The 27,988-nt window shown below is 42.3% G+C and overlaps 2 protein-coding genes across 6 annotated transcripts; both read right to left on the bottom strand.

Annotated features, from left to right (window-relative positions):
- Positions 1-48: 48 nt before the first annotated feature.
- Positions 49-4,491, bottom strand: ABITRAM (actin binding transcription modulator). 2 transcript variants are annotated; one of them, XM_087758752.1, is made up of 6 exons: positions 4,396-4,491; positions 2,587-4,323; positions 1,377-1,506; positions 549-587; positions 411-480; positions 49-342 (listed from the first exon to the last, which is right to left on the bottom strand). In XM_087758752.1, exons 2-6 carry the CDS (start codon positions 2,651-2,653, stop codon positions 214-216), a joined length of 435 nt encoding a protein of 144 aa, XP_087614878.1. In that variant the 5' UTR covers positions 2,654-4,323; positions 4,396-4,491; the 3' UTR covers positions 49-213. The 2 variants fall into 2 exon arrangements, with proteins under 2 accessions (XP_087614878.1, XP_087614871.1); XM_087758745.1 differs by having other exon boundaries at positions 549-625; positions 4,272-4,323; positions 4,396-4,488.
- SLC39A6 (solute carrier family 39 member 6) lies at positions 1,394-27,944 on the bottom strand. Of its 4 annotated transcripts, XM_087758731.1 has the most exons (11): positions 27,868-27,944; positions 25,906-26,658; positions 24,454-24,634; positions 24,004-24,173; positions 22,499-22,711; positions 20,831-20,900; positions 19,177-19,554; positions 11,848-11,928; positions 9,633-9,823; positions 8,634-8,828; positions 1,394-1,506 (listed from the first exon to the last, which is right to left on the bottom strand). In XM_087758731.1, exons 2-10 carry the CDS (start codon positions 26,623-26,625, stop codon positions 8,676-8,678), a joined length of 2,157 nt encoding a protein of 718 aa, XP_087614857.1. In that variant the 5' UTR covers positions 26,626-26,658; positions 27,868-27,944; the 3' UTR covers positions 1,394-1,506; positions 8,634-8,675. The 4 variants fall into 4 exon arrangements, with proteins under 4 accessions (XP_087614857.1, XP_087614843.1, XP_087614849.1 ...); XM_087758717.1 differs by lacking the exon at positions 1,394-1,506 and having other exon boundaries at positions 6,547-8,828; XM_087758723.1 differs by lacking the exons at positions 1,394-1,506; positions 27,868-27,944 and adding an exon at positions 26,926-27,653 and having other exon boundaries at positions 6,547-8,828.
- Positions 27,945-27,988: the final 44 nt, after the last annotated feature.

Genomic DNA, 27,988 nt, shown 5'->3' with positions numbered 1-27,988 from the left:
TATTGAAAAACTTGTAGTGGTGGAATTCAGAGAAAAAGAGAAAGCCAATTTTAATATACAAACTATTTGAACTGGTTTATTCTTGTACGAATCAAGCGTTTAAGTTCCACTATTAAAAACAGGCACTAGGCCTTTCAATACCACGAAAGTCACAGTGTACAATAAAAGCAGCTTATTTAGTATCAAATACAGATGATAACTGTATAATTAATTTCATGAAGAAGAATTAAGACGTTTCAACAAAACTTCCTCGTATTCCTTCTGCGTCAGAAGTCCTTGAGTTATGCTCTTGCTTTCTTCAAATTTGGGTAGAACCACTGCGATGTATCCCTCGGTTGATGGCTAAAAAGCAAGACTGAAGTTAGCAGTGAAATAAAAGTTAGAAAATAAAAAGTAAGAAAGTGTCTTACCTTTTCTTGCAGAATAGCGGGATTGCTAAGAATGTTTTCATTCACTTCTATCAGTCGCCCTCGTATACAGCTGCAAAAGTGTTTAGAGTCAGAAGAAGTGCATGGTATGTCAAAGTAAGAAGAAGGGAAAAACCTTACCTATAAATGGTGTATTCCTCTCCATCCGATGAAGATATCCTGCACAAAGGGGCAAGTTCTGTTAAAAACTGAGCTCCCTGCATTTGAAAAATAAACAAACATACATACACTTTTAATTACACAGGGCTTTTTAAAGTATTACCATCAGCAACGTAAGTTTGTAAACTGCTCAGAACAAAGCAAGGAAGTGTAATAGTTACAGGTTGTTGCAAGTTACGTAGCTGTGCTTCCCTACAGAAGGGAAGATGCCAGCTTCGTTATTTGATTTGTGCACATAGAAGCTTGTTAAGAGCTTACACATTTAGTCATAATTAAGTTTCTTGTGGAATAAACAGACTTGTAGTTTGATCAGATTAAAATCAGGGGAGAGAGGAGAAAAACAGCACCGCTGATTTCAGTATAACCAGGTTAAACTACACATACTTGAAAACCCACCACAAAACACACTGAACTAGCCCATCTGCTATCTAGGTCTGTTTGAGAAGCACGGTAGTCTCCAAATCCTCGGCATTTTGGTGGAAACAAATTTTTATCTTTTCGGGGATGCTGAAGTCCTCTGTCCGCTATGGAAAAAAATGACTAAAAGCGACTGTTAGCCCTGGTTTGAGCAACACTGGAAACCACCGGTGCTGCAGCAGCACTGTAGGGCCCTGGCTGGGACAGTCAGACAGGCGCCTCTTGAGAGAGTCTAAATTCTTCAGCTGTGGAGGGGCTGTTTTTAAAACAAAATGCAAAGGTAACCTGGTAAGTTTCTATCCTGGGAAGGACAGAAAGTCTTAGGCAGTGTGAGAGATGAACGTGCAAACTAAGCAAATCAAAAAGGCATACCCTTTTTGACTTCCCAGAGACCTTATTCTGGAGTCTGCTACAGTTGGCACTGATTTGGTAATTAATGCTTTTAATTGTTTTTCCACTTTGAAGAAGGGGATGGGCTTCCGCCAAGGTGATGACGCAGATTCTGCAAAAAGAAATACAATTACTACGCTGTAGTTGTGAGAAGCCGTGCTCTAAGCAAGCTCCACAACCTTCTCCGCCTGTACTGGTAGGATTTAAAACCGATACCGACTGCTTCGTTTGGGCTCCTAGCCCAAACGCTAGCAAGTCTTTCCGTGTTGTGAAAGCTGTTGTTTACTTTCACTCTGGAAAGCACAATATCCTTCCCCCTATAGCTGAGCAGGAACGTTAAGCTGATGATGGTTCAGCTCACTGCAGCAGGAGTCACCGGACAGGCACCTACCAGGCGCGGGGAGGAAGCAAGGACAGGCGGGCCTGGGTGAGAGCACGGGGGCGGAGGGGGAACCTACAACGCGATTTACCTCAGCTCGCGAAGGAGACCGGAGGATAATTGTCAGCTGCAGAGCAGAGACAAATTGTAGTTTCCCACTTACTTACAAAAACGTCAGCTACAGGATCGAATCGGACTCACTTTCATCAGGGCATCTTACTTGATGCCTGCTGTACCAAACCGAATGAAAATTGCATTCTGACCTAAAGCAACCCCCACAGAAGCTGCTTGATTTTGAGATACTAGACCGGATCATCAAGAGCACTACACTTCTTAGTTAAACAGAACCACAGCTTTTAAACAAGCTAGAGCTGTTCTATCTGTTGTCGTACCCCACGGGAGCACACTTGGTTCACTTGTCTGCTGATAGCTGAGGTAGATGATACTCGCTCACGACGCTCAAGTAAAGTGCAGTATGCTTTTGTCGGAAAATGCAATGCAAGGCAGTGTTCCTCAGAACAGCTAAAGGCCGTTAGTGGTGAACAGTTACAGCAGAGGAATCCTTTGGTGATCTGGGCTTCAGTTAACCTGCTGCTTGCATTTTACCTTTTTCTAAAGGAGGGTTATTTCTTGTCATGAAACTGGAGAGTTTGAGACAAGCCCGGCTGTAGAGACTAGGCCTGCCTTTATCCCGGGGCTAGAACCACGCTGAATGCACAAACACGGAGAGCCCAGCACTTGCCAATAAAGGAGCAGAGATGAAGCTGTTCTCTTTACAAAGAGCTTAAAACCTAGAGGAAGGACCAGGATTACCAGAACAGTAACTGTAGAGAAAACCACTGCACAGAACCCGAGCTTTCCCTGCGGATGCTGCGTCCATCTCCCTGCGCTCCCCTTTGCAGGTTCTTGCTGCGCAGCTCCCCGCGAGAGGGAGCCGGACCCTGGCGAGTGCTTTCAGCGTGCCCCGGCAGCTCAGAGGGACCAGAAAAGCCACCTCCTCTTGACCCCAGCCTCTCTCTAAGGGGAAGATGACAAATCATCTGTTTGAGCTGAGACCTGGCAAAACAAAAAATCAACTGAGAATTTTACGCTGCTTAGCAATATCAAACTGAGCCACGGCCCCATACAGAATAATGGTAAAATACTTCATAGAGCGTTTGGCTAAGCTGCTGCAGAAGCCAAGGGCTTTCAGAATTCAAAATAGCAAAATAATCTTTACAGACATTTGAACAAGTGTTTCTATTTGTATTTCCCCCACGTCAACAGGATCTAAACTGTTGCTTGTATTCGACACCTGAGACTAATAACTACTTATTTAGCTGAAACGCAAGGGCGTCCTTCCTTGCTGTCACTGTCATACCTGTTATTCCCAGGTACTCAGGTTTCTGTTTCCAAAGAACAAGACAGGGAACTGCATGGAGCAGCCACGGAGCAGCCCCAGCTCCGAAGGCTGCGGCGAGGCGATGGTTCTGCCCCGCGCCAAGCTTGCCCTTCCTCTTGCGCTGCATTCTGAACGGGAGCAGGCAACCACTGGGAGCGACATCTTCCCCCGGCGCGTGAGCCATCGGCACTGCCGATTCCTGCGCGGACAGTAGTCAAGGTCTGTCCCCCCCCGAGGGACTGAGCACCCCGGGAACGCTCACCATGCCACCAGCCCGCCCTCCGTCAGAACGGGCTTCAGCAGGGGGCGGGAGCGGGGGAAGGCAAGGCACATTTAATTCGAGTCCAAACCAGGCGCAGGGTTGATTTATTCCAAATGACTGGCTAGCCAAATGACTGGCTAGCCAGCTACAGCAAAGCAGAAACAATGTACGACATTCTATTTCTTATCTTGCGCCCACTGTCTGCAGTACGCAAAAAGGCAATTAAGTTTTACACCGAAAAAGCTAAACATTTGTTCAAATTAAGCCAATTAATTTCCTAGAAACCAAGGTAAACTACTTCTAAATGTCATTATGGAAAAGCCTTTGGAAACGTTGCTCTGCCGCTGCTGAAGATGACGTACAGGGCCCTTTCAGCAGGAGAGGACGCGGGGCAGCCCTACAGACACTGAAGGGGCCTTGTTAAAAACCTGCTGAGCGATATGGGGCGGGGGGGAAGACTTCAAGCCGCGCTCTTCTTATTGGAGCAGTCATTAAAGAAGGGTACAGGGAGGCCAGGATTTGTCACTCTCCCATCCTCCAGAGAAGTCCAGGCCCGCCTGGTATTTTGCACCTGTCGGACGCACGGCGCTTCTGCAGGAGCGCTTTAGTAGCCCAGCCGCAAGCCAGCTGCAGCAGTCGCTGCTCCCCTCCAAGCGAAGGGAAAGGAGCGGCTGGGGGGCCGCCCGGGCTCGGCCCCTCGCCAGGCCGCAGGGGGAGCTCCCGTGCCCCGGCAAGCAGCGGCGGCTCCTTCTCTAAACCGAGCCCGAGGCCGCCCGAGCGGCAGAGGCCGGCGGCGCCGGGCCGACCGCAGGCGCCTCTGCCCGGGCGAGGGCGGCCCCCCCAGCCCCCACTCGCCTGTTGGAGTGCTGCAGCACGCAGAAGTCCTCGCACGGCCGCCCCTTCACGTCTGCAAGAGGGCACAAACACCGGTCACCGCCCCGCCGCTGCGGCCCCCCCCCCGCCGCCCGCCCGGCGGTACCTGGCTTGTACCAGCGCGTAAAGTACCGCTCCGCGCCGCCCGCCGCCGCCGCCGCCGCCATGCCGCCCGCCCGGCCCCGCCTCACCGGCGCGCCGCGATGACGGGCGGCTCGGTCCCACCCCGGCCCGGGCCGGGACCCCGGGCCCCCCCCCTTCCCCCGGGCCGGGCCCCGCCACCGCCCCTCGGCCGCCGCGGGAGGGAGGGAGGAGGCGGGCGGAAGGCGGGAGCGGTGCCACGGGGAAATCCTCTCCTCAGCCGCCAGCCGAGTTCGCGGCCCTCGTTTTCACTAACTGTAAGGAAATACGATTTCACATATTCTATTATTTTTCTTTTCTGAGAAGGGAAATGAGAGATGCAACTGGCCGTAACTACATCAGCGAGGAAAACGCTCAAAAAAACCAGCGCTTGGTTCAGTGGTTTATTGTCTCTAGCGCACAGCAATACAGTAACAGCTACAGCGATCACATATGCACCAAAAAAAAGTATTTTAAATAAAAACACATTTCATGAAAACAGCTGTTTGTTTCTCGCTTGTGGCAAAGAGAATGACCCAGTTTTTCCACAGAAATTTTAATTACACCGGTCTCTCCGTTCAGGCAGCAGGAGAGCCCCTGGGAGCTCCGTTGTAGCCTTGGCTGTATTTTATTTTATTGTATTATTTTATATAAACGCAGGTTTGGCCTCGCTCCGAGGGCCCTGCCCCAAAGGAGCAGAGGGAGGGCAGGGGGCAGGTGAGGGCTCCCACACCTTTGTTGTGACCCCCCCTGCACACAGTACCTACGCACGACACCTCTTCTGTACAAATACAGGACAAAACCATTAGAAGAACATGTTGCAAAAGAAAAACCAACTTTGACTCCAGCATTGTTTGCCTATTCCGTTTGCCCACATCTAGCACAGGCACTAAATAAGGCAGCTGTAACAGCACGTAAAATTAAGGCCTGTACCATAGTTAAGGTACGGACGGCTACACAAAACAGAGACACTTCCATTTCTCAGCCGGAACAGCTAGGAACGTTACAATCTGCTGCAGAAAAATATATGCATAAAACCAAAGGGCTGCTTGGAGGCTCTGCCCCATCACTTTGCCAACCCATGAGAACGCGCGTACTTTGCAACAGATGCAGATTCTACTTCATAAGGCTGACAAAGAAAAAAAAAAAAAAAAAAAACAACCAACTTTTGTCATCTTGCAGGTACAAGCCTACAGCAGGTTTCAGTCTAGTCTCCTCAATTACTAGTTTGGACAGCTGTCCGTCACGGACATCTCCCCATCAAAGATTAAAGAGCACGGAACGGGCGGGATATGCTTCTGTCTAGCTTATCCAGCCATTTCTGCCCACGTGCTCTAAAGGCAGTTTGGTTTTTATGTTCTTTCTTACATTAGCAATGTGTTTTGATATACAGATATTTTAACATCAGTCGATTACATCAAAAGCCAGCCAAGAACCCACTGGAAACACTGACTGAAATTTGTAGATTTACCTCCATCACTTAGTCATTGATCTTAAAATCTCTTGGGCAACACGAGGCTACGCGGTCTGCTTCCTATGGCACATCCAGCCCACGGCCAAGAGAAGCCCAGCTGAGCTAGCGGCTGTTAAGGTAACAGAAACCACTAGTAAAAAATCCAGAGTGAACTAAGCTCATCCAAGTCTGAAATCCCTCACGACCAAAGAGATGGAGGATGCAGGGCAGAAGGCACAAGACCCATGGGCTAAAGCACACTGAATTTACAGTGGTTTACCAGACCCCTGGCAAACACAGCGCCCAAGCCCTACCAAACCCGGTCGGATGCAGCGAGGCTGCAGCTCAGACGCTGCATTTCAGCGGAACAGAGCCGAAGACGAAGATCAGCAGGTGGGTTTTAGGTGGAGTTTAGCTACAACAAAGTCAAGAAATGAGCATAGCACAGGTAAGGGCAGAAGTAGCATAAGAGTTTAGACTGAAAAAACAGAAGTTGCTTTCTCTTCATCGAGTTCAAATAAGCCAACAGTGCAAGAGCACAGAAGATACAGAAGCAATGGGTTAGCTATATATGCATTTTTCATCATACTCACAGACACTACTAATTCAAGCTTGGGAACACTAGACTATGACTGCTATATGAAAAGAGTAAAAAGAGCACAGGATGGGTGGTCACGGAGACGCTATAAAAACGCAGGAGACTCCTCCCGTACCGTGGCATGACTCCTCTGCTCAGAAGCATGCTTCTAACAAAAGCCCAGATACTTAATCAAGCAATAGCATAGAATAAAAGACACACAAAATGTAAAGCGCTTGATGAAGGGAGGGAGTGCACCTGTATTTTGGCAGCGTTCTTGTTAGAGATTAAAGCCCAGCACCAGAATAGTTTCAAGTGATGGAAAGTTAAGTTGGGGGGGGGGGGGGGGGGGGGAATGAGTGCTTCCAAAAGAGAACCCCGTTCTTCTCTCCAAACAGCTGCTCACCAGGCCAAGCGGTACACAGGTTCGTGCATGCCCACGTCTGGGGGAGCTGGTGAGAGCCCGCCACAGCTTAGTGCTCCCCTCAGGAAGCGTCAGCAGAGCTGACGCAAGTTTGCCTTTCTCTGCCCCCTGACTTCAAAGGAGGCAAAGGACAGGATTTCAGCACTGTGGGCCGAAGATTAAATCTCAGCCTTGTTAACCTGAGGAAAGACTGAAGGAGGAAGAAAAGCCAGAACCTCCTGCGATCCCCATTTCTTAACTAGTAAAAAAAAAACCCCAAACCTCTCAGTTCACGCCAAACATCCATTTCTGAGGCGAGAGAGTAGTTTTGGCTTTCATTGTATGACAAACCAACATAAGCCAGCCTGTTTTAAGCTGTCAGACACGGTATTATCAAACACTTCCTCTTTGTTCAAGCTTTTTATTCCGCTGATGCTTTGAAGCAGTGGTAACGTTGAATCAGAAATAAGTTCTAAAGTGTTATATTTCTGGGATTTTTAAAGCTAGCTAGTTAAGCTAGCACAATTCTGTTACTTAGACAACTTTTTATGTAATGAATAACGTTCACCTTTCCTGAAAATGCAGAATTTATTTATTTTGCTATTGTGTTTTTCATTCTTCTCCTTCCTACAGTTACTTTGAGGGTGGTTAAAATATTAAGACTGTAAGCTCAAACTACATACTTACATATACACTTAATTATCCTTAACATGCTGCTTTCCTACATATGCTGTCAAAGAAATTTTGCTATTTTGGATTTCTCGGCTTTACTTGTTGCAAAGAATATAACTGTTCTGCAAGCACAGGTTTGTGGGCAATCACACTGAACTAGAAGTAGTCAGCTCTCCCACTCAGCGCATTTCCCAAAGCAAATCAACGCTTTACTTCAGGAAGCTGTTGTAGTAAATGACTGTTCGTCTCAGCCTGTAGCACTCCTCCCCTTGATATCAAACAGACTTTAATACACCGCTGCCATTTCAGGCAGCAGAAGTGGGATATAGCACTACTTTTAAAGTCTTTTTGATGGAATTCACGTATATTAGAGCTCTGCTTTTACAATCTAATAGCTGTACTTTTGTTGGTGATTTAAGAAATCGGTGAAAAGCAACTCGCATCAGAAGGGATGAAACAGGCAAAAACATTTGGTGCAAACACTTAAAACAGGATTTCACAAGAATTTGTTTGGAGTAGAAACCAACTGGAATAAGACACAAAGAATCTACAAGCTATTGAGAGAAGAACCACCACAAAAAGGATAGAGTAGACTCATGTGCCACTCCGTGTAAACTAGGTGGATGCAGAAGAGATGAGTTTCTACCAATATAAACATATGCTACCCATTACATGTCTTCTTGTTTTACACTGCTCACTGTGCTTTGCATCCACTGATTTTGATTGTGCCAAAATAAAAACCACTGTTGTTTTATTTCTTTAAACCAACAAAACCACTGAAGTAAAAAAAAAAGTACATATAGTTACATACAGTAAATAAATTTACTTAAAAAAAAAAACAACAAAAAACAAAACCACAACACACCAAAACAACCACCCTAACCCCCCAGACAATACTCCTTTAATAGATTTGGCACTTTCACCATGTTTTACTAAGTACAACTTTCCACAGTACCATATGCAATGCTAAATCCTAAGTGGAAAAAAAAAAACTTACAGTGTTCCTTTCTATCAGGGGGAGAAGGGAGGGAGGGACATAACAACAAAGCACACCAATAAAAATACCTAGTCTATATCAAACGTACCTCTCCATTAGGGAATTTAATAGAAAAAACCTACCACTTATGATTTAACACCAAGCTCTCTTCCTGGCAACCAGGATTACAGGTTTATGCTGAATACAATCTTATGTTCAAATACGGAGATAAGCAGCATTATCCCAAAACCCAACAGAATCCCAGCATTCTGCAGCAGGAAGTATCCCCAGCGGCTACATCCATGATCACTGGCGTCGTTGTGGAGCATTTCAGGCACCTAAACAGACGTGAAAGCGTTAAATGCCTTCAAAATAAAGTTACTTCAAACGCAGTTCTTCAACCAGGAGGCACGAGGTAGCCGAGTCTTACTCCTCCAGTCTTTCCCGTTGACTGCATTAATACTACTCCTTGAATTAGGTGCCACTCAACGTGAACAACATTATCAGAGTCTACTTTCATATTTAGAGACAGAGAGAATCTGTAATGCTCTAATTACTGTTTTCATGATAATTATGCTGATGTCTTAAGCCAGCCATTTACTCAGGATATGATTATTTACCAACTGATTTAATCAAGCCACACCAAGAATTTTATTCTTAAGAAGATAATTAAGCTTTCACAAACATCCACCAAAGACTTTGTACTTCTGTACAAACATACATCTGAGGTACAGTGGAGGTTTTAATGCAATCGTTTCTTCAGCCCAAGAAGCAGTAATGATTTAATGCAAAAGCCGAAGCGTATTTGGTGGTGCCAACAGTGTGCAACTCGCAGTCTTCCTGGCTGTCTGCTATACTAGCCACTGTCAGAAGCAAATGTTTTTACTCTACTTCTGCTGTTAGCTGCCTGTGTTTAACAACTAAGGGAGAAACAATCTCCGTTCCTACAGTAACCTAAATAAAAGCAATCTTCCACCTGAACATTTAACTGAGCACTTACACTGCGTACTCATCAGCACCTTCAAATGCAGAAAAAGTTAATTGAGGGAGAAAAGATGGAAGACTTTATTTTGAGATCAAAATATAATTAGCATTAATTCTTAACTACGTTATATAAACTTCAAGTAGGCCTAGCCACTTACCATATCCACAAGAGCCACATACATGAACAAGCCAGCAGTAAGTGCAAATATCCACATTGAAACGTTGTCTGCATAATGACCGATAAGAATCCCAGTTGCCATTCCAAGATAGGCCAGCATAGCTGACAGAGCATTATAAAGTACAGCTTGCTTGACAGTCATGCCAGCTTTCAGAAGTACAGCAAAATCTCCTACAACAGGGAAAAAACAAAAGAAAATCTTCATCCTCAGGTAACTGCTGCAGTATTCATGAGTTCTCCTCTTACTTACTTTGATTACTAAGCTATTTTTATGCTGTTGTCTGCCTTATTTTTTTCCTTCATAAAATCAGAAATCACTGGGGGACAGAAAATTAAAAAGCGCGCATGAAGAACAACACAGCAGCAAACATTGTAAGTTTATATCCTTAAAGTCTTAGGATTTGGGGAAGAAGCAGCTTTTAGTGTAGTTTGCATTTAAAACAACACTGTAAAATACTGCCGTACCTGGTACGCATGAGCATTCTAAAGAAGTTTCTAAAATAAAATATTCCCACTTAATTGCATAAAGCAATGGTGATGATTCCATTTATTATCCTGTAACTGCTCTTTGTACTTTAAGTCTAGCTCTTCAATAAAGAAATTATTTCTAAATTTATGAATTTCTGTGACTGATCCTTAACATCTTATTTTCACTTGAAGGAATGACAGACTACCAGCCAGAAACAGGTTTTCCATAATTCAGAATAGAAATTTTTTGTTTAGATAAAATTAGATCCAAAACAGAGTAAAATAATATAAGCTTATTATTTGGAAATAAAATGGATTCTATATGAAAATGTAAGTTATCTGCAGTTCAAGTAAACAAAAGCAATCTTCAAAGCCGAGTTAAATAATTTGTTACAACAGCTTTTCCCACAAGATATTGCAATTAAGATGAACTGGTATGTTATAAACATTGTTGAGCATTAACAACAGAATGATCCAATTTTATCCTCAGCTAACTTCAGCTGGTCCCATTTGTTTCAGTATTCCTATGTCAATTCTGTTAAAGAAGGTATTTCTATCAAGTTTTCTGGGCTGATTAAAGAAGCATGATTTAAACTTTAAAAGATTTTTCCTGCTTCCAAAACCAACAGAACATTTGAATCTAAAATTATCAGATTCATAACATGAATTCATTTTGTATATTTGTACTAACAACATTTAGTACACGTAACTAATACAAGTTCCACAATTCCCGTGGAATTTATATTAGAGATGAACAAGACTCAATTCCTCCCATGTCATAAAACCAGGTACATTTTCTCGAGAGTAATGTATTTCTGTATAACATTATTGTACAGACAGACAAATATACCAAACTGTTTAATAAATAGTTCAATGTATACACGTACTGGTTTACAAGCTCCATTAAATGAAATTGAACCTTCAAATTTCTAGGGAATTAAACCTTAAAAAAGCGCAAGCGAACTGTTCTTTCCTCATTCTGCACACCAGGTATGACTGTGGCCGTGACAGCTAAGAAAGAAATACCAGTTGCACATTCAAAATTATTCGACAATTGGAAAAAATCAGCTTCGCACCGAGTTAAACAAAGCAGCTACGGCCTGTTCTCATGAGCTGCCCTGCAAAAGGGCCAAATACTAAACTTGCAATGTAAGACACATGCATTCCCATGAGAAATTATGGTCATGAATTCAAATCACTTGAGCTTGAAAGACAAACTATTTCAAGGAAAGATTTCCAAGTAGTTCCAAGTTGAATTCAGAGATACAGCAGTTCTTTGCAAGACTTAATGAAAAAGCAGCAAATTTTATGTGGAAAGGAGTTCAACTAATTGTGACCTTCCTTTTAACAGCACAAACACAAGAATAAAGTTAAACAGAGATGTGAGAAAAGCAAATTCTGATATGCATTCTGCAATTCACAATTTATGCTGCTAAGAAGAATAAAAACTACAACTGAACTATACAGAACAAGTTGTAAGTAACTGCTAGAGACACTGAGTTTTAAACAAAGTAGCTGAAATAATTAGATTTTTAAAAGGAAGATTAATTCAGTTAAGAAATAAAAAGTCTTTAAATAAGTTAAAAGTATTCTTGAGGAGAAAATCTGACACAGATGAAGTTTTCTGATGAAATTTTACTGTGCCACAGAACAAACTCACTTCTAATTTTCCGAAGTGCACCTGTAAGTATCTATACCTGCAGCATATGGAAATTCTGAGGTCTTACCTAGCTCATGAGGTAATTCATGGCAAAACACAGCCACAGAAGTACTTAAACCACTAGATAACCCCTCGGTAAAGGCTGCCCCTATGAAGAGACAGGAAAAAAAAAAAAAAACCACATTACTGCATATTCAGACATCAAGTGCAGAAGCATTGTCGCATATGCTTGTATCAGATTAGGACATACTAATTTCACTCAAATTTTTCTTGTGCTTAGAAGCGTTTAAACTTTAACTGAACAGTTGTTTATGATTCATAAGTTTCAAAATCAGAAGTAACATAGAATCCTCCAATTAGTTAAAGCAAACCAAATTTCAGTCTTATTTCTGAGCTAAGCCCAATACCTTTCAACAACACAACCTTCCCAAAAAATGCAATAAATGGAAATACTGTCAGAAAAGACACTTTTTTTTTTTTTTTAAGATACAAAGGGAAGAAAGCAGCTCAACTGCCTCTGAGAGTCAGGCATCGGAAAAAGGGAAGCCAGCAGTGAAATGAGCAGTGACAGATTGTGAATTCTAGGCAGCCTGCACGTAAGTGAACTATCATACTTTAAACGGAGGAAAAAAACCCACAAACACCCCCTTAAACTACTCCAACGGTCCTCATCTTCCTTGTTTTCTCCGCTCCTTCTGTTGCTTGCTATTTTTCTTATTTGACAGCAGCTCAGGAGGAAGCAGGGCACAGCAAGGCTGAAGAGCTGAACCACAGCGCACACACAGCACGGGAGGCCCCCGGCTGCACGGAGAGCCTCACCAACGAGTGCAGCAGAACCACGTCCAGCTTCCTCTTCAGCTGCTACACGGAGCGTGCCAGCAAACAAGGTGCTGCCAATAAGCATGGAAGAGGCACGAGGCCATGTTGCAGTAGCTGGCACGCAAGGGACCCAGGAGTACTGCACACAGAGGAAGAGCTACAATGGCGATGAGGCCACAGGAGACAACCCCCTCTCTCCGCTGGGGTCACCACCCCTAGTACTCCAGCAGCCTCCACTCAGATGCAATTCCTGAGGACAGGTCTTCATCTGCAAGAAATGACTGATGCTCCTCCCTGCAGTGACAACAGCAGCAGCTTTACCTCTGGGATGCGTGCTGTGGCACCCAGTGAAGGAGATGCAAGAAGTAGCGAACAGACATCTTTGGATGAGGGATAATGATCAGGGGATTGAGAGGGTCTTCAGAAGAGGTCCTACAGAGGCAAGAGCCCAAGCCCCTTCAGACTAAAGAGGAAGGCAGGACCAAAGCAGCACTGGAAAAGGAAACGAAGTCCCAGATGGGTAAAATTTGAAAATAGTGAAGCCTGGCAACAGGAAGAACCCTCCATCCCCACTTGCAGCTGCTGATCTAAAGAACATGGTCATGACCCTGGCAGCAGTGAGAAGATAAATGAGTTCTGCCTAGCCCAGAATGTTTGTTCAGCACATCACATTAGGGGCAGCAATACAAAAAGAAAAGAAAGATTTTCAGTGATAGGAGAGTCCCTCCCATGCAGGATAGCGGGCAGAGGCAGACCTGCCAACCAGAGCTACTGCCCAGGGAAGTCCATCGCTTGCCTGGAGCCTGCCTTGATGATGCTGTGGAGACACCACCAAAGCTTATTTGGCCTGTCATGGATAGATACAGACTGCCTAGAAAAGACAGAATACAAGTAACTTTTTTTTTTTTTGCCTATCTACATAAAGGAGTTCCTTGACTGTGCAGAGCTCCAGTATAAAACTACGTATGAATGCAGTTTCTTGTGCCTATTGAGTCTCTTCGTCAAGACCAGAGTAACACTAGGAATATGGTTACAAACCACCTAACCAAAAAAAGGCGTTGGATAAGGCTACCTATGAACAACCACACAACAGACATCAGCATTCACATGAGAATTTTCAGCTGTGAAGATAACAGCACTGGGCACACAATCCAGGATGATCCTTAATTACATTGGCGATGGTTTCCCAATACAAGTGATAGATGAGCCAGCCAGGATTAGAGTTCTACTTGTCCCACTGATCACAGATGAGGAGGAACTGATGGCAAATACAGCAAAAAATGACATCCTGAGCTCCAGTGAGCATGAGGTAACTGAGTTCAGGATATGGAAAGAGGCTGGGAAAAGACACAGCAAAATGAGGACTCTAGATTTTAATGAAGCAGACTGACTTATTGAAGGAATTGCAGGGTAGAATACCCTGGGAATCGGTCAAAGGAGAAAAAGTGCGCAGAAGAGGTGGCTGATTTGTAAAGCGCACTTCAGAGAGTGCACAAATGAACTACCCTGTTTGTGCAGGAACACTAGGACTTCCAACAGAAGACGTGCCCAGCTAAGCAGAGCGTGTCTTCATGAATTAAGACTCAAAAAGGAAGCACACAAGAAATAGAAACAAAGACTGGCAATAAGGAAGATTAGAGCAGCGGAACAAAAAGGAGGAAGACCAAAGCCCATCTGGAGCCAAGACTAACAAGACACCAAGGACAACAAGAAACAGTTCTACAGGAATGCTAGCTGAGAAACAAAGTTCAGGAAAAATTTGGGTCTGTTGATGGATGAGGAAGGGAACCAAGCAGTAGACATAAAGAGGCTGAAGCACCAGCACCGCCTTCATCAACAAAGCCAGATCCCAGAACCATTCCAAAAGAAAGGGACAGCGAACAGCAGAGAAGCAACAGTTTAGAGATACTTAGAAAAAACTGGAAACGCTCAAATGCATCCCGGGATGGGACTCACCCAAGGGTGCTGACAGAGTTGACTGATGTGAGTGCAAGGCTGCAGTCTATCATGAATGGAAAACCATGGCTTTAGAAGGTCCCAGTGGAACCTCTGGGAAAAGGATAACATTATTCCCATTTTTAAGAAAGGCAAAGAACAGGACTCAGGGAACAGTCAGCCTCACCTCAGTTCCTGGAAAGATCGTGCTGAATATCCTCTTCAAATCCCTCTCCAAATGCATGACCCAGCTTGAGGAAATAACTGACTACAGAGATGGCGACAGCAGTGAATATAACAGAACTTGACTTTAGTAGGATTTCTGACACTATCTCCTACAGCAGTCTCATCTGGGAGCAGAGGAAATATGAGCTTGACAGTTAGATGACTGCACATTGGCTGGACTGCTGGGCTAACAGGGCTTGATGGCTGGCTAGTAACAAGTAGAGTTCGCCAGGACAAATACTGCGACCAATTTTCTCCAGTAGCTTCACTAATGACCTGGATGAAACAGACTGCACCATCAGCAAATTTGCAGATGACACTAAGTTGAGGGGCAGGGTAAGGGCTAAGTTGACACATCGAGCACTAGAGCTTTAGACAAGACAGACCATGGTAAACTTGAAGACTAGGCCAACAGAAATCTTACAAAGTTCAAAGAGGAAAAATGAGAAGTTCTGCACATGGGGCAGAATAACCTCATGCATTAGTACAAGGTAGGAACTGACTGGCTGAAATAGCAGCCTTCCCGAAAAGGACATGAAGATTACGATGGACAAATTGAATATGAGCCAAGTGTGCTCTCATTGCAAGTACAGTGAACCACAAACTGTGTAGTCTTGGGAGAACCAAGGCCAGCAGACTAAGTTCTTACCCCCTTCTGCTAAGCAACGGTGAGGCTGTTCCTGGGATTCTCTGTGCACTTTGGGGTGTCACAGTTCAAGGTGGCTATGAATACTGTCCAACAGAGGCTGACAAGATGATCAGAGGTCTACAGCATAAGGCCTAAAAGCTTGAGGAAGCTAGGTATATTTAACCTCCCTCTCCACCAGACTAAGGGGTGGTTTAACACCAGCTTGTATGTACCTTTAGTTCAGTCACAAATATGAAGGAGCCTAACTTTTCCAAGTAGTGACAGATGACGTAACGGGGAGAGGCTGCAAATCACAATTTGGGAGCTTTGGGCTGGACATAAATAAAACTTTCCTTATTAAGAGACAGTAGTGCAACACTAGAAGAGGTCAGCCACAGACGTGGTAGAATCTCCCCATCTGTGGAGGTTTTCAAGGCTTGGCTGTGCAAAGCCGTGACTGACCCAATCTAGTGTTCCCAAGAGCTGTTTCAAGCAGAGAGTTTGACTAGATGACCTCTAGAGGTCATCCATTTCTATGACTATTTGTGAAGTCCACTTCAGAGATGCACAGCATGCAAGACAAGCTATTCTGACTTGAACCCTGAGCAGGAGTGTTTTCCACTGCACTCTAAAACATTCAGTCATAAGAGTCTACACAGTAATGTACAGGTAAGTGACAGGAGTTACTGCTACTTGACTAGCAAAAGAGGTTATCAGCGATCACTATCAATCTTTTCAAGGTATCGGTCTGTTTCCCCCACCTCCAAACATTGCTTTATAGTTCTGGAATCAGACAGGATAGCTACAGTTATCTCCTACTAAGACAGGAGAATTCATCAGCATTCAGCTGGGCTTCAGTTTCTGAGCAGGTAACTACCTTGTCCCATGCTTGCATCCTCAATAATCTACAACTTCCTCTATGTTATTGTCTCTGTACAATGTTTTCCCAGTCTTCTCACTTATTACAGGAAAACTAAAAATACAAGAATCCAGCTTAATCACACACGGTAAATCTAATTTTGGGACCACAAAGGCAAGCCAAACAAAACCTGACTGCTTTGCAAAGTACCTAGGTGGCTGATATGGCTGTATACTGTACAGATACATAGCAACCAAAGTACAAGCTTAAATAACAGGAATATCTAGTTTTATTTTTCACTGCTAAAAAGATGTCTCAAACCATTAACAAATTGAAGACTACATTAATATATCTGTTATTATCCCCTCTCGAGAAGCTGATTTAGTAGTGTCATGGTATCTTAAAATATACTTTTAAACCATCACTTGTCTCAAAAAAGAGCTAAAGAAAAAAATATGCATGCAATATTAGTGTAAAAAGAGTGTTCTGCATTTCAGTTATTTAGTTGAAACTACACAGGAAAGTTCAAATCACAGAAGATCATTTTGTACAAATTAGTCAGATGCCACTGTTCCATGCTTTAATAGAAAAATAAGCACTTTTAAATCTTATTCCTACATAATTAGGACACCAGATTTGAAGAAAAAAGTAACTGATGGAAGTTATGAATAACAAATCACATGAATGAACTTAAATGAAGGTCTACTCTGACTAAAGCTATCTTCACAGAAGCATTCATATCTTCATTTAAATACAGGTAAAATTCTATACAAGTAGCATTGGCATTTTCACATCATCATCAAATCGATGTTTTTCCATAATACTTTTGAGCACATCCAGAACTGAAGAAAACCCACATTTCCATTAGCCTGAACAAGCTACACAGCAGGACTTCTAAAAGCTATTGTTCTCACTTGTTCAATAAACCTTTATTAACCTTCCTCATACTTTTCCCTTCATAACTATATAAAGTCATAGCTCCTTCCCAAATCTCCCTAATGCTAAGAGGTAATTGATTCTGCATGTCATTTATATGCAAATCTTCCTCTTTCTACCACATTTTCACTACTGATCTGCTCGGAAATTTACATTCCGTGCTTCAACTTTCATCAAAAATGAGATTAAATCAGAAGGTCTCTTTTCACATTATACTTTGAATTGACTGAATCTGAACACTGCAAATACTGCTGTGAGAAAAGAGTTATTTTATTGGGTTTTCTCCTCAAACAAGAATGAACTTGTTTTTACAATCTACAGAAATACTGATACCGCTGAACTGACCCCAGTATGCTATATAAGCTGGAAATTAATCCAATACCTGTAAAGATTAGTCTTAAATACTACAGTCAAGATTACAAAAGACTAGCATAAGAACTAAAGATTACTGATTTGACTTCACTTTCTCTAACTTACTTTAACCTTTTAAATTTAAAATACCTGTAGTCTAGCTCTCCTTCTAGAAAAAAAACAAGGGAGGTCCCAAACCTGACCTCCCAGCCAGAAGTCCAAAACGTAATATTCAATCTGTTATTTTTGTGATAAAGAAATATTTTCACTGAAGCATTGCCAAAAAAGACTGAACAACTACAATGTGTAAGTGAAAAATAGGAACATAAACAAAAAAGGAACAAAAAGATAAATGTTCTGTTTACATGTAAAAATAACTGTTTATACTAGTTTAAATTTAAAAAAAAAAAAAAATAAAAACCACCAAACACAAAAAATGGACTATTACGCTCAACTTGAAGAACAAGATTTTGAGTAGAGTATGACTGGTGTTTAAGAAAATAAATTTTTTTAGAATACTTTTCCAAGAAGAGAGACTGAGCCTGTTTTGAGACTGAGTACAGCACATGGAGCACCTGAAGGAATCTACTTATGCTACACTCCTTCAATTGATACAGACACTCTTAATGCAAAAATCTGCATAAAGGCAACGTATAGTGACTTCATTGGTATCTTCTCCACGAATCATATTTCTGACAGGTAACAGCAAACTAATGTCCTATTAATTAATGCCTTACTCGCACATTCCTAGGATACACAAAGCAGCACAGACCTTCTCTGGAAGGTTAGTACAAGCACTGAGAAGAACTGCAATGCTGCTCTTTAGTGGATGGTAAGATGTGAGAATCTGGATGTGACAGAACTGCTATGCAAAAGTGTAAAAGCACCTTAGAGAACACAATGCCTTGGATCAAATTCATTTTATAGTAAAAATGAATCCATGCCTACCTCCCAACAGCACAAAAATCACACATATATATTGCCTAATCCATCTGGGTAATCTTCAGGCTAAAGCAGACTGAAACCAGGGTCCCATCTCCCTGCTTACCAGTGCTCTGGGGAAACTTACATGTGATGTGTAACCAGGGCCCAGTATAGGCAAAGCCAGATGTGCAAAGTATAGGACCTGACCTTGCTGCGTAACAAGTGAAGATGGAAGAGAAAAAGAAATAAAGAAGCCAATAATACTAGTGGCCTGACTGAAGTGGAAAAAACACAGTTACTTTATACATGACCAAAAAGACAAGTTTCTCTTAAAAAAAAAAAATTTAAAAACTGCTGAGCACTTGCAGGCACTGAAATAGAGAGTCAGCTCTGCATCCTAAATGTTGTTTTATAAGCCTAGCTTTAGTTTTGAAAAATGTTAGCTTTAACTTTGCTAAAAGTAGGAAATAAATCAAAGTTTATAGATTTCCTAAAGAAACATAGCTGTAAGCACATAATTTCTGTTTTATTTGTCACTGATCTCCAAGTTGTTAAACTGGAGATTTTTCTTATTCACTCAGAGCTGCTATCAGATAAAAGTTTAGGCTTCAAAGATCCACCACTAATTAGTTATGTTCCTAATAAAGAGATAAGCAACAGCAAGAAGACTTTGCTGTCCTCACATACAACAAAGCTGCGGCGTCCAAGCTAACACTTACCAATTGCTAGGCCATCACTAAAATTGTGTAGTCCATCTCCCATAATCACCATCCATGCCAGAGTTGCTATCCCCGCATCCTTCAGTTCTTCACGTGAGTAGCGCTGACTGTGACTGTGGGGATGATGGTTCTGATGATGATGGTGATGCAGAATATGATGGTAGTCATGGTGATGATGACTAAGATGATCTGTCTGTCCTAGAGTATCGTGTAAGTGAGAATGACATTTGTTTCTACAGCCCCTGGACACATATTCATTGTCAACTTCTTCTTGATGAGAATGAGCTATCATCACTTCTTCTTCTTCTTGTACAGTTGGCTGCTGAGAAATGAAGGGCGATGGATCTTGAGAGTCTGTCCCTAGATAGCCCTCAGGCCCTGTTACAAAAACGCAGAGTGTAATATTATACATTTTTAAAATCACCTAGGAAGCAAAGATACAATAAACAAGTTGAATAAATGATGCAGTAAAGAAGAAACCAGTAACTCTAGAAGTTCAGACTGATACCCCAGCTTCTTGTACCAGAAGTTTTTTTCCAAGGGTTTCCACCACTTATTTTTCTTTAATCAGATTTCTGAGATAATTCCCAATCGTTCAAAATAAGAAAAACTTTCAGTTTCTGTCCCTTACTACTGAAGCAGCCCTTACATTATGGCCACAAACACCTCCTAAAAGGTAAAAAAGCATGAAGGCTGTTCGTTCGATTGCTTCAGAAAGACAAAGTGTCTGGAAGGCACATGCCATTTATTCATCTTAGGGCTGAAGAGTAAGAGTGCAGAAGAGGTTATGTTATAGATACGTTTTGTAAACTCCTGTATTTCATATAAATACAGGAGCTTAAGTTTGAGCACTTGAAAACTAAACACTCAAAAATAAAGTCATCAACACAGACCATGAAATGTCCTCATGTAAATATCAGTGGCACACTAAGGTTAGTTATTTTAACTAACTCCTAAAACTGCTAAATTCTTCCCCTGCAATTAAATGAACGAATACACGGGGTTTTTTCTGCATTACGAACAACTCTTCCATTAGCTATAAAATTATTCTGAAAAACTGAACACCTCTTTTATCTACAAGAGCTAAAAAGTATCTAGTGAGGTGTGTTTTGGCTTATGGCATGATCTTGGGGATGCATGATCATTTGCAGTCCAAATACTCCAAGTAACCTCTAGGATTTTAGATTATCAACCTTATAAATAAATACTCAAACTAACAAAATCCAGACTTAAGATATACAGAAAGCTAAATAATGGATCACACATATAACATCTAACAGTCTAAAGAGAAGAGTAGAAGCCAGTAGGTACAGCTGTATTTGCAACAGGCATAGCCAGAACAGCTTCACAGAATGACTTCAACCTCTGCTGTTAAATCCAGAATTAAAAGGCTAAAGGTTTCAAAACTGTGAACTCACTACTTCCAACTTATCGATCCTTTTCAAAGGAAAACAGCAAATAGAGCTAGTCCTCTACATATCAATGCACAGACAGGTTTTGTTTTGAAAAGCATTCAAGTAGGTAGTGATCCAACCTACAGTAAGTAAGAAGCAGATCTGCCATCCATCCATAAGAAGCAGAGCTGCCATCCACCAGGTGTTTTTAAAACAGTGCTGCCACAAAACAACAACTGTGCAATATTACTGAGACTTACGATCATCTGTATCTAACTTTTCTTCATTTGCTGAAAACTTCTTACTTTCTCCATCATCTTCATTTTTTTTCTTATTCCAAAAGAAAATACTGTAGTTATGAATATTTTACTTATTTTTCAGGATATACATGAGCAACATTATATTCACAACATTTATACAGCCTGCACAGAAAGAGGACAACACGGAAGCCACAGAAAGAGTGCAGAAGAGGAACACTAGAAACTGAGCTAAGTACAATAAGACAACAAAGGTTTCTCAGGCTCGGGGAGCTGGGGGGATGGGACAAAAACCAAAACCCCACATGCATAAATAGCCCACATTGTTGCACGAGGAATAAAGAGAGGGGATCCTCTGAGAAGCAAAACACAAACACTGAATAAAAGTTATTCCACTAATTCTTTTCCATTATAATGTCAGTATAATGTTTTTTTCTAGTGTACTGATGGAAAACCAAGTAAAATCTCATTGTTCACTAATGTCTGTATCACAACAATATATGATCAGTGACTCAGTATCTAGAAGGGCTAACAGGAAATCTATTCCCAGCAGCTGAGAGAAAGACACAGAAAATACTTGCTTTGCTTGGAACTCTTCATGTCCTCTCTTGGCAAATAAATTTAACTAGAGATAGGGAAAGCGATCCTGTCACTCACGGTTAGTTTAGCTTCAGTATAAACCACACCAACACAACCTCTTGTGACCAAAGTCAAAGAGCTTACACGGCATCTGCTCTGAGACTGCTGCCTTAATAACCAATTTAACAATAAAACTAAACAGAGATTATCGGTCATTGTCGTAGCCTAGAAATTAGCTATTTTAAGCTAAGTAAGTAGTAGTTTACTCATTTTCTTCAAGCAAAGCTTAAGCTGTCATCAGCTTCTACTGTATCTTTTTTACTGAGTCAACTGTACATCATTGTTTATCCCTGGCTACGCTAGTCTTTAAAGAACTCCGTCACCAATAATTGGCGAGTTACCGACATTTATGACCTGCCAAAATTCAGTTATTATTTACCTTCCACATAAAAAACAGCACAGCAATCTGAAAGCTGTATTGCTGTGCTTTTTGAGGGGAGAGAAGAGAAAGAAACGAGCGGCTTGGCAGACTGTATTTCCAAATGGAACGCTATCTAATGAAGTCACTTTCTACAGTGTAGCTGCATGCTTATTTATGTAAGCACTTACTGCCACCCTTACGTGTTTTGTGCAAGTGCTCCCCTCAACAGGAGTACAATAACTGTATGAGGCCATCTTATTTCAGCCAGTATGAGAACTAAAACAATCATCATAAAAACAGTTCAGGTAGTTATATAATCGCCTTGAGATGTCAGAAGGAAGTCAATAATGAACAGCAACTTCTTACATCACTCTGTTAAAACAAAGGGTGCAATTGGATGTTCGCTTATTAAACAATTCACTGTGGTGTCAAGCCTGTACTATATGTCTGGTTAAGGGAAGAGCTCTGAGCTATTTCATAAGAGGACCACACAAAAAAGTTATGAAGTTTAAAAGTATACATGTCACTAATATAAATGAAATTATAACACTAATCAAGTCAGCAACCACTATTAAATCCAGACACATGTGATACTCATAAAAGTTTTTTTATAAGTGTATTCAGAAACGATCATGCAACACAATATAGCTTCAAAATAATAGTTTCGCTACCTTTTTCTTCTTGTCTTTAAACTGCTTTATTAAAGTGATCAAATGCTCCACTAGAAACATGAAATACAAGCCTCCAAGTGCTGTAAGTCCCTTCCACGTAGAATCCAGGTAAGCACTCTCCTCTATACTTTGAAAAACAAGATGTTTCAACATAGAGCCTTTGTTTTGTTCAAGCAGAGGTTTTTCGTGGTGATGGTGATGGTTTCCATGAGACTAAGGGGAGAACCAAATGGGGAAAGTCATTATATTCAAAAGAACTGGTACCATAAAAAACATAGAAAGTATTCTTCACATTCTTTTCCTCAAGTCTGGAGTCCAGACGTGACAATTTTCATGGGGTAAATGCTCTGGATACAAACTCAAACAATTACGAAGAAATCTGTTGATAGGAAGAAACATTGCAAGGACTGAGAGTAGGCCTGGTATTCACCCTCTCACTGAAGCCACATGCATACTGCTCAATAGGAAATGTACAACTGCCCCCACAAAGACTCCTGACATCGTCAAGGAAACTGCATTTTAAGTAGTAGTCACAGCCAGCACACCAACTACTTCCCCATCTAAGACAGCTCACAGTTGTCACACACCTTTTTCTACAAGGAACTTAGCAGTAATTTCCTTCTCTAAAAGAAGTCTGACATTCTTCCCCTCCTCACTAGCTACTGATGTCTTCAGAATCAAAAAACTTCTAGGACACCTCACTTGCACACATTTTGATTTACATAACCTCACATAGCAAATGCAAAATTAACTGAAAGGAAAACGAAGAACCCGATGAATTACAGGCAGGGCTCAGAAACCACCACAGGATCTGCAGTTCTTTTTATCCATCTTCTCTGAAAGCTGCAAGTTACTGGGGGGGGGGGGGGGGGAGGGCAGAGGAAGGCGGGGGGAATGTCTGTTTAAGAGCTTCAAGAAAGGTAAAAATTGAGCAATCGTATTCCAATGTCATTGTCCTTACTACATAACAGCAATATGTAACTCCAAAGGCCATATCAAGTAATGTTTTCCCAGGACTTCAGAAATGCTTGATTCTGATCAAAAAATTACAATGAATAAGCAATCAACATAAGTGGCTGATAACAGAAAGTAGTGGATTATCTATTCCACGTGTAAAGTGTACAGTGAGTGATTTCCGCTATCTCTAAAGTTCACTAAACTGAAAAAAGAATATAAAGAGGCAGCATTGCAATAAGTGACTAAAAACATTTCAACAAAATTCTTGCACGCAAGGAACAATGAGTGATTTGGCAATACATATGACTAATAGGAAATAGATTGAGGGATAATGGTGTGAAGTTCTTACACTGTAAGGACTGTGAAATGAATAATACAAACAGTTCCAAATGGGAAACCTTTCCATCAAATAATCTACTTTACCAGGTTGATAAATGACTCACCAAATAGGTATTAATTAAGAGGGATTAAAATTATCACTAAGAAGTACAGACAGGTGTCAAATTCTCTGCTTTGACATAGTGAATGAAACAGTAATTAATACTTACGTGTGGAAGGAGATGTAAGAAAGCATCTCCACTCAAAGTCCCCACAGCCAATGCCACAAGAAAGCTTAGAAGAAATTTGAAAAATACGCGATTCATCAGCGGTACCAATATAACACCCAATAAGGAAAGAAAACTGATGACAGAGATGGATATAAAGCCACCAATCCAAGCTGGTAAAAAAAAAAAAAAAAAAAAGAAAAAAGTAACAAAAATAAGTAACAGTTGCATGAGATTTTGTTCAGTCAACAGTCCTGTTATCAAACACTCCTGATCATTCAGTTAATCAGATGTTAACAAACAGTACGCCTCAAATATTTCCCTCTAGACATGGTCAAGTGTCAAAAGAAAATTACAAACTTCTTTCAATTTTGAAATACGTTTCTCAAATTTATAACCAACATAAATGGGTTTCCAGTAAGCTTTTATTCCATGTTAAAAAAAACAGCCTACCTATTTGCAGAGAGTAACTTTTTGGAGGAGTTTCAGCTTTTTCACTAGTTGCATGGACTATGCAGTATTTGCCATCGATTTGATTAATAAGAGCTGGACAGAGGTAACTAAATTCTGTAGCAGTCAACAATACTTGAGTGCCTATTCCATGGGACTGCATCAGTTTTGATGCACTGGAGCACTGTGGAAAGACACATGTTAAAGATTAACCAGAATCAAAATACCATGACATATCTCAAGAAGACTGCACATCCCATTTTAATTGAAATGCAGTGGCACCACGCGAAAACAGCTGTATCAACAGGAATTAAAAACTGGTAACAAACCAGTTTAGTAGGAACTGTACCTCCATGCCGCTTCTGGCCCAGAAAACTAGTTTGGGAGTCCTGGTAAATGATGCATAATTATCAGTCATTCTCAGCACAAGGGGGTCAGATACTTTGCTGTGCAAATAGAAAAAGCCTAACACTTTCCACTCAGTTTTAGAGGCCATATAAGGAAGTAGTAACAAGGTTAAATACCTTTTTATAGAAGTGATTACTATGGAAAGTCTTGTACAGAACAAATTCTGCATATGCTTCCTCCAGTAAAGAGTTCCCCACTGTATGACCCACAGTCTTGCTGGGTTTAAACAACAGTAGTACTTCTGCTCCAACCGTGCAGAACACCGTAACAACTTGTGAATTCAGCACCTACGATCATACACTACACAACGCCCACTCTGAATCACCTGGCACGGCTGCATACATTAAGACCGCAGAGAGGCACTTGCTTTTTAAAGCCTTTAATGGAGAAGGATCTGATTGTGTAAGAAAACTGTCTACAGCACAACTATAGACTTTACCAGCACTACTTTTTACTATTTTAAAGTAATAGATAACATTTTACAGCAATCTTTTACAGTTGGTTTCTACATACAATGGGGAGGGAGGAGGTTGAAGGAGGAAGGTGCCAGTTACTTCCCTGCAGTTCTACACTATCCACCATAGCCTTATCTAACACTTTTGAGGCATCTTTGATAAGAATGACAGTATTTTAACCAGATTTTTTTACTTTCACCACATCATTAGGAAAACAAGACAGATTCTGGCTTTAAGGCAGAACAGCAAGTTTTAAATTTGAAGTGTTATTCATTTTTAGTAATATTTTTAAAATAATATATAAATAATAAACATATAAACCCAAGTGTATGTTTATACTTAATATAATTACTTATTTCTTTTTAGGAAAACCTAAAAAAATAAAAATAAACTAGACTGCATCTATATTTTCCTCTGAGCTTGTGAACATAACACAACATTCCTTCAAAATGTTTGTTTGTGTATGTTTTGCTACGAGTACTGTTACACCACAAAGCTTGTACCCAGCTAAATGATAAGCGCCTGACAAATAAGCCATAACAACATTCCCAGTGGATCTGGATTCCCAAGAATACAACAGAATCAGTCTCACCTCTTGGGTATTTTGGTTTTTCAGTTTAGAATACAGGTAACTTCCTCTTTCCAGTTCCTTCGGAGAAGTATGAGATTCATTTGCTTTGCTGTTAGCAAGCCAGCTGGCGTTGCTGCCACCTGTGACATTAACAGCATTAGAGCTGGTCAGACCTAAACGAGCAACTGGCTTGATTTCTCCAGGTTGCACATTTTGTAATTCAGAGTGGCCATCTGTGGGAGCAGTGATGATAGATGCTGTTATTTCATTAACAGCGTTCTTGCTGCGTACAAAGTTCTGCTGCTGTTCTACATTCTCTACTTTATGAGGTTCCTTTGAGTGACTGTTCCTGTGGTCTTTGTTAGCATCAGATTCATGGTTTGGACAAACAGCCTTCTCGGAGTTTTTACTCAACGAAATATGATTATGATGAAGGTGATGATCGTGGTCATGATCATGGTCTATTTTAATCCTTTTCATTTTATCTATACCTATGTTCTGGAGCAGTTTTCTAAACCCTTCAATCGACAAAGAGTTGTTTTCTCCATAACGATGAAAAAGTTCTTGAAGGTGAAACTTCTGTATTAATCCTGCCAAGTCAATATTAATGCCAGATGCCTTTTCTGGAAAAGTTCTCTCTGACGTATGCACAACAGTAGCCGTCTCCACTCCATGATGATAACTTTCACACAGCAGTATGGAAAACGATACAAGGAAAGTGACCGATACTGTACTCTCCATTGCAGTTTCTTTTTAGCATTGGGAAAAAAAAATCTAGAAAAAGAAGAAAAATTTAACTGTTTGCATAAAACTGATCACATCTTCCTCTGTAGTAGATGTTCATAATTTGCTTAAACAAAAGAAACCCACGACAAACCAAACCAAACCCTGCTCAAAGTATCAATGCCATAAGAGAAGAGCCATTTAACTTTCTTACACATTCAGCATTTTTCCCAGATGCGTGGCCTCAGGCAACAGGAGATGAAGCTGCATACCACACTGCAGTCACTGGCCGTAAACACCCCCCAGGTGTGAGCTTACCTTTGTTTCGCTTGGCCTGAGTCAGCTTCTGAACACAAGCTAAACAATGACAGCATCCTCAAGGGTGCACCACCTGAGTTCTAGGTTAGGCCCATCTTGTGCTTAAAAGAAGCCTTATAATATCACTCTTAGCAAGGAATAAGTAGTGTAAATTATACGTTCCTGCTTAAAAGTAAAAATTCTCAAGCTTCCATCCCTAGATTTCCCAAAGCTCTCGGCAAGCCACCAGGGTGAGCTCCCAGCACTCCACAAAAAATACTTTTTTACGCTGCCACGTTCTGTCTGCGTTTTAACACTGCCATCGTACAGCTCCTTTCAGCAGGCAGGCAAACCCCTGCTGCGGCCCAGATGTTCACGAGTGCGAACGTTTGCGCGTTTTGTTCCACAAACGCTCAAGGGAGGCTATGAGCTAACTGCCTGCAGGGCGCCGACGGAGGGCGGCCTCAGCCCTGCTTCGGGCAGGCACAGAGAGCAGCACGTAATGCAGACACCTTCGCGGTGCCCAGTAAGACTATGATCAGCCTTAAAAACCCAGCACCGCCCCCGGGACCCGCGGCAGCGCCAGCGCTCACGGTCCCCCTTGCAAACCGCCCCGGCGGGAGGCGGCGTCCCCAGGGACCCGCGCTCCCCGCAGCGCTCAGGCTGCGGCCGGGCCCGCGTGTGACCGCTACCCCCGGCTGCCAGCACACGCCGGCGGCGGGGACAAGCGCAGCCCCGATGCGATGCGATGCGATGCGGCGCCCGCCCCGCCCCGCCCCGCCCGGCCCGGCCCGGCCCGGCCCCGCCTCAGCCGGCGGCCGTTACAGCGGCCCGGCCCGGCCCGGCCCGCCCCGCCCCGCGGCTGCCGGCCCCTGCCCGACCATGAGGCGCACACGCCCGCCCCGCGGCCTGCCCGCTGCCGCCGCCGCCGCCGCGGGAGGATGATGAGGGTGGGGAGGTTACCTCGCCCGCCGCCGGGACGGGCCGAGCCCCGCCGCCGCCGCTGGACCCTTCCCCCGCCGCTGCCCACGCGCCAGCCGCTCCCCGCCCCCTTCCTTTCCTCTTCCGGGTATGGCGGCCGTCA

The sequence above is a fragment of the Nipponia nippon genome, unplaced genomic scaffold (genome assembly GCF_047370975.1).
Source record: "Nipponia nippon isolate SJK-2023a ecotype South Korea unplaced genomic scaffold, ASM4737097v1 scaffold_1, whole genome shotgun sequence".
NCBI lineage: Eukaryota > Metazoa > Chordata > Aves > Pelecaniformes > Threskiornithidae > Nipponia > Nipponia nippon.
The sequence above is the reverse complement of the archived record's forward strand: the minus strand, read 5'-3'. Positions and strand labels throughout refer to the sequence as shown.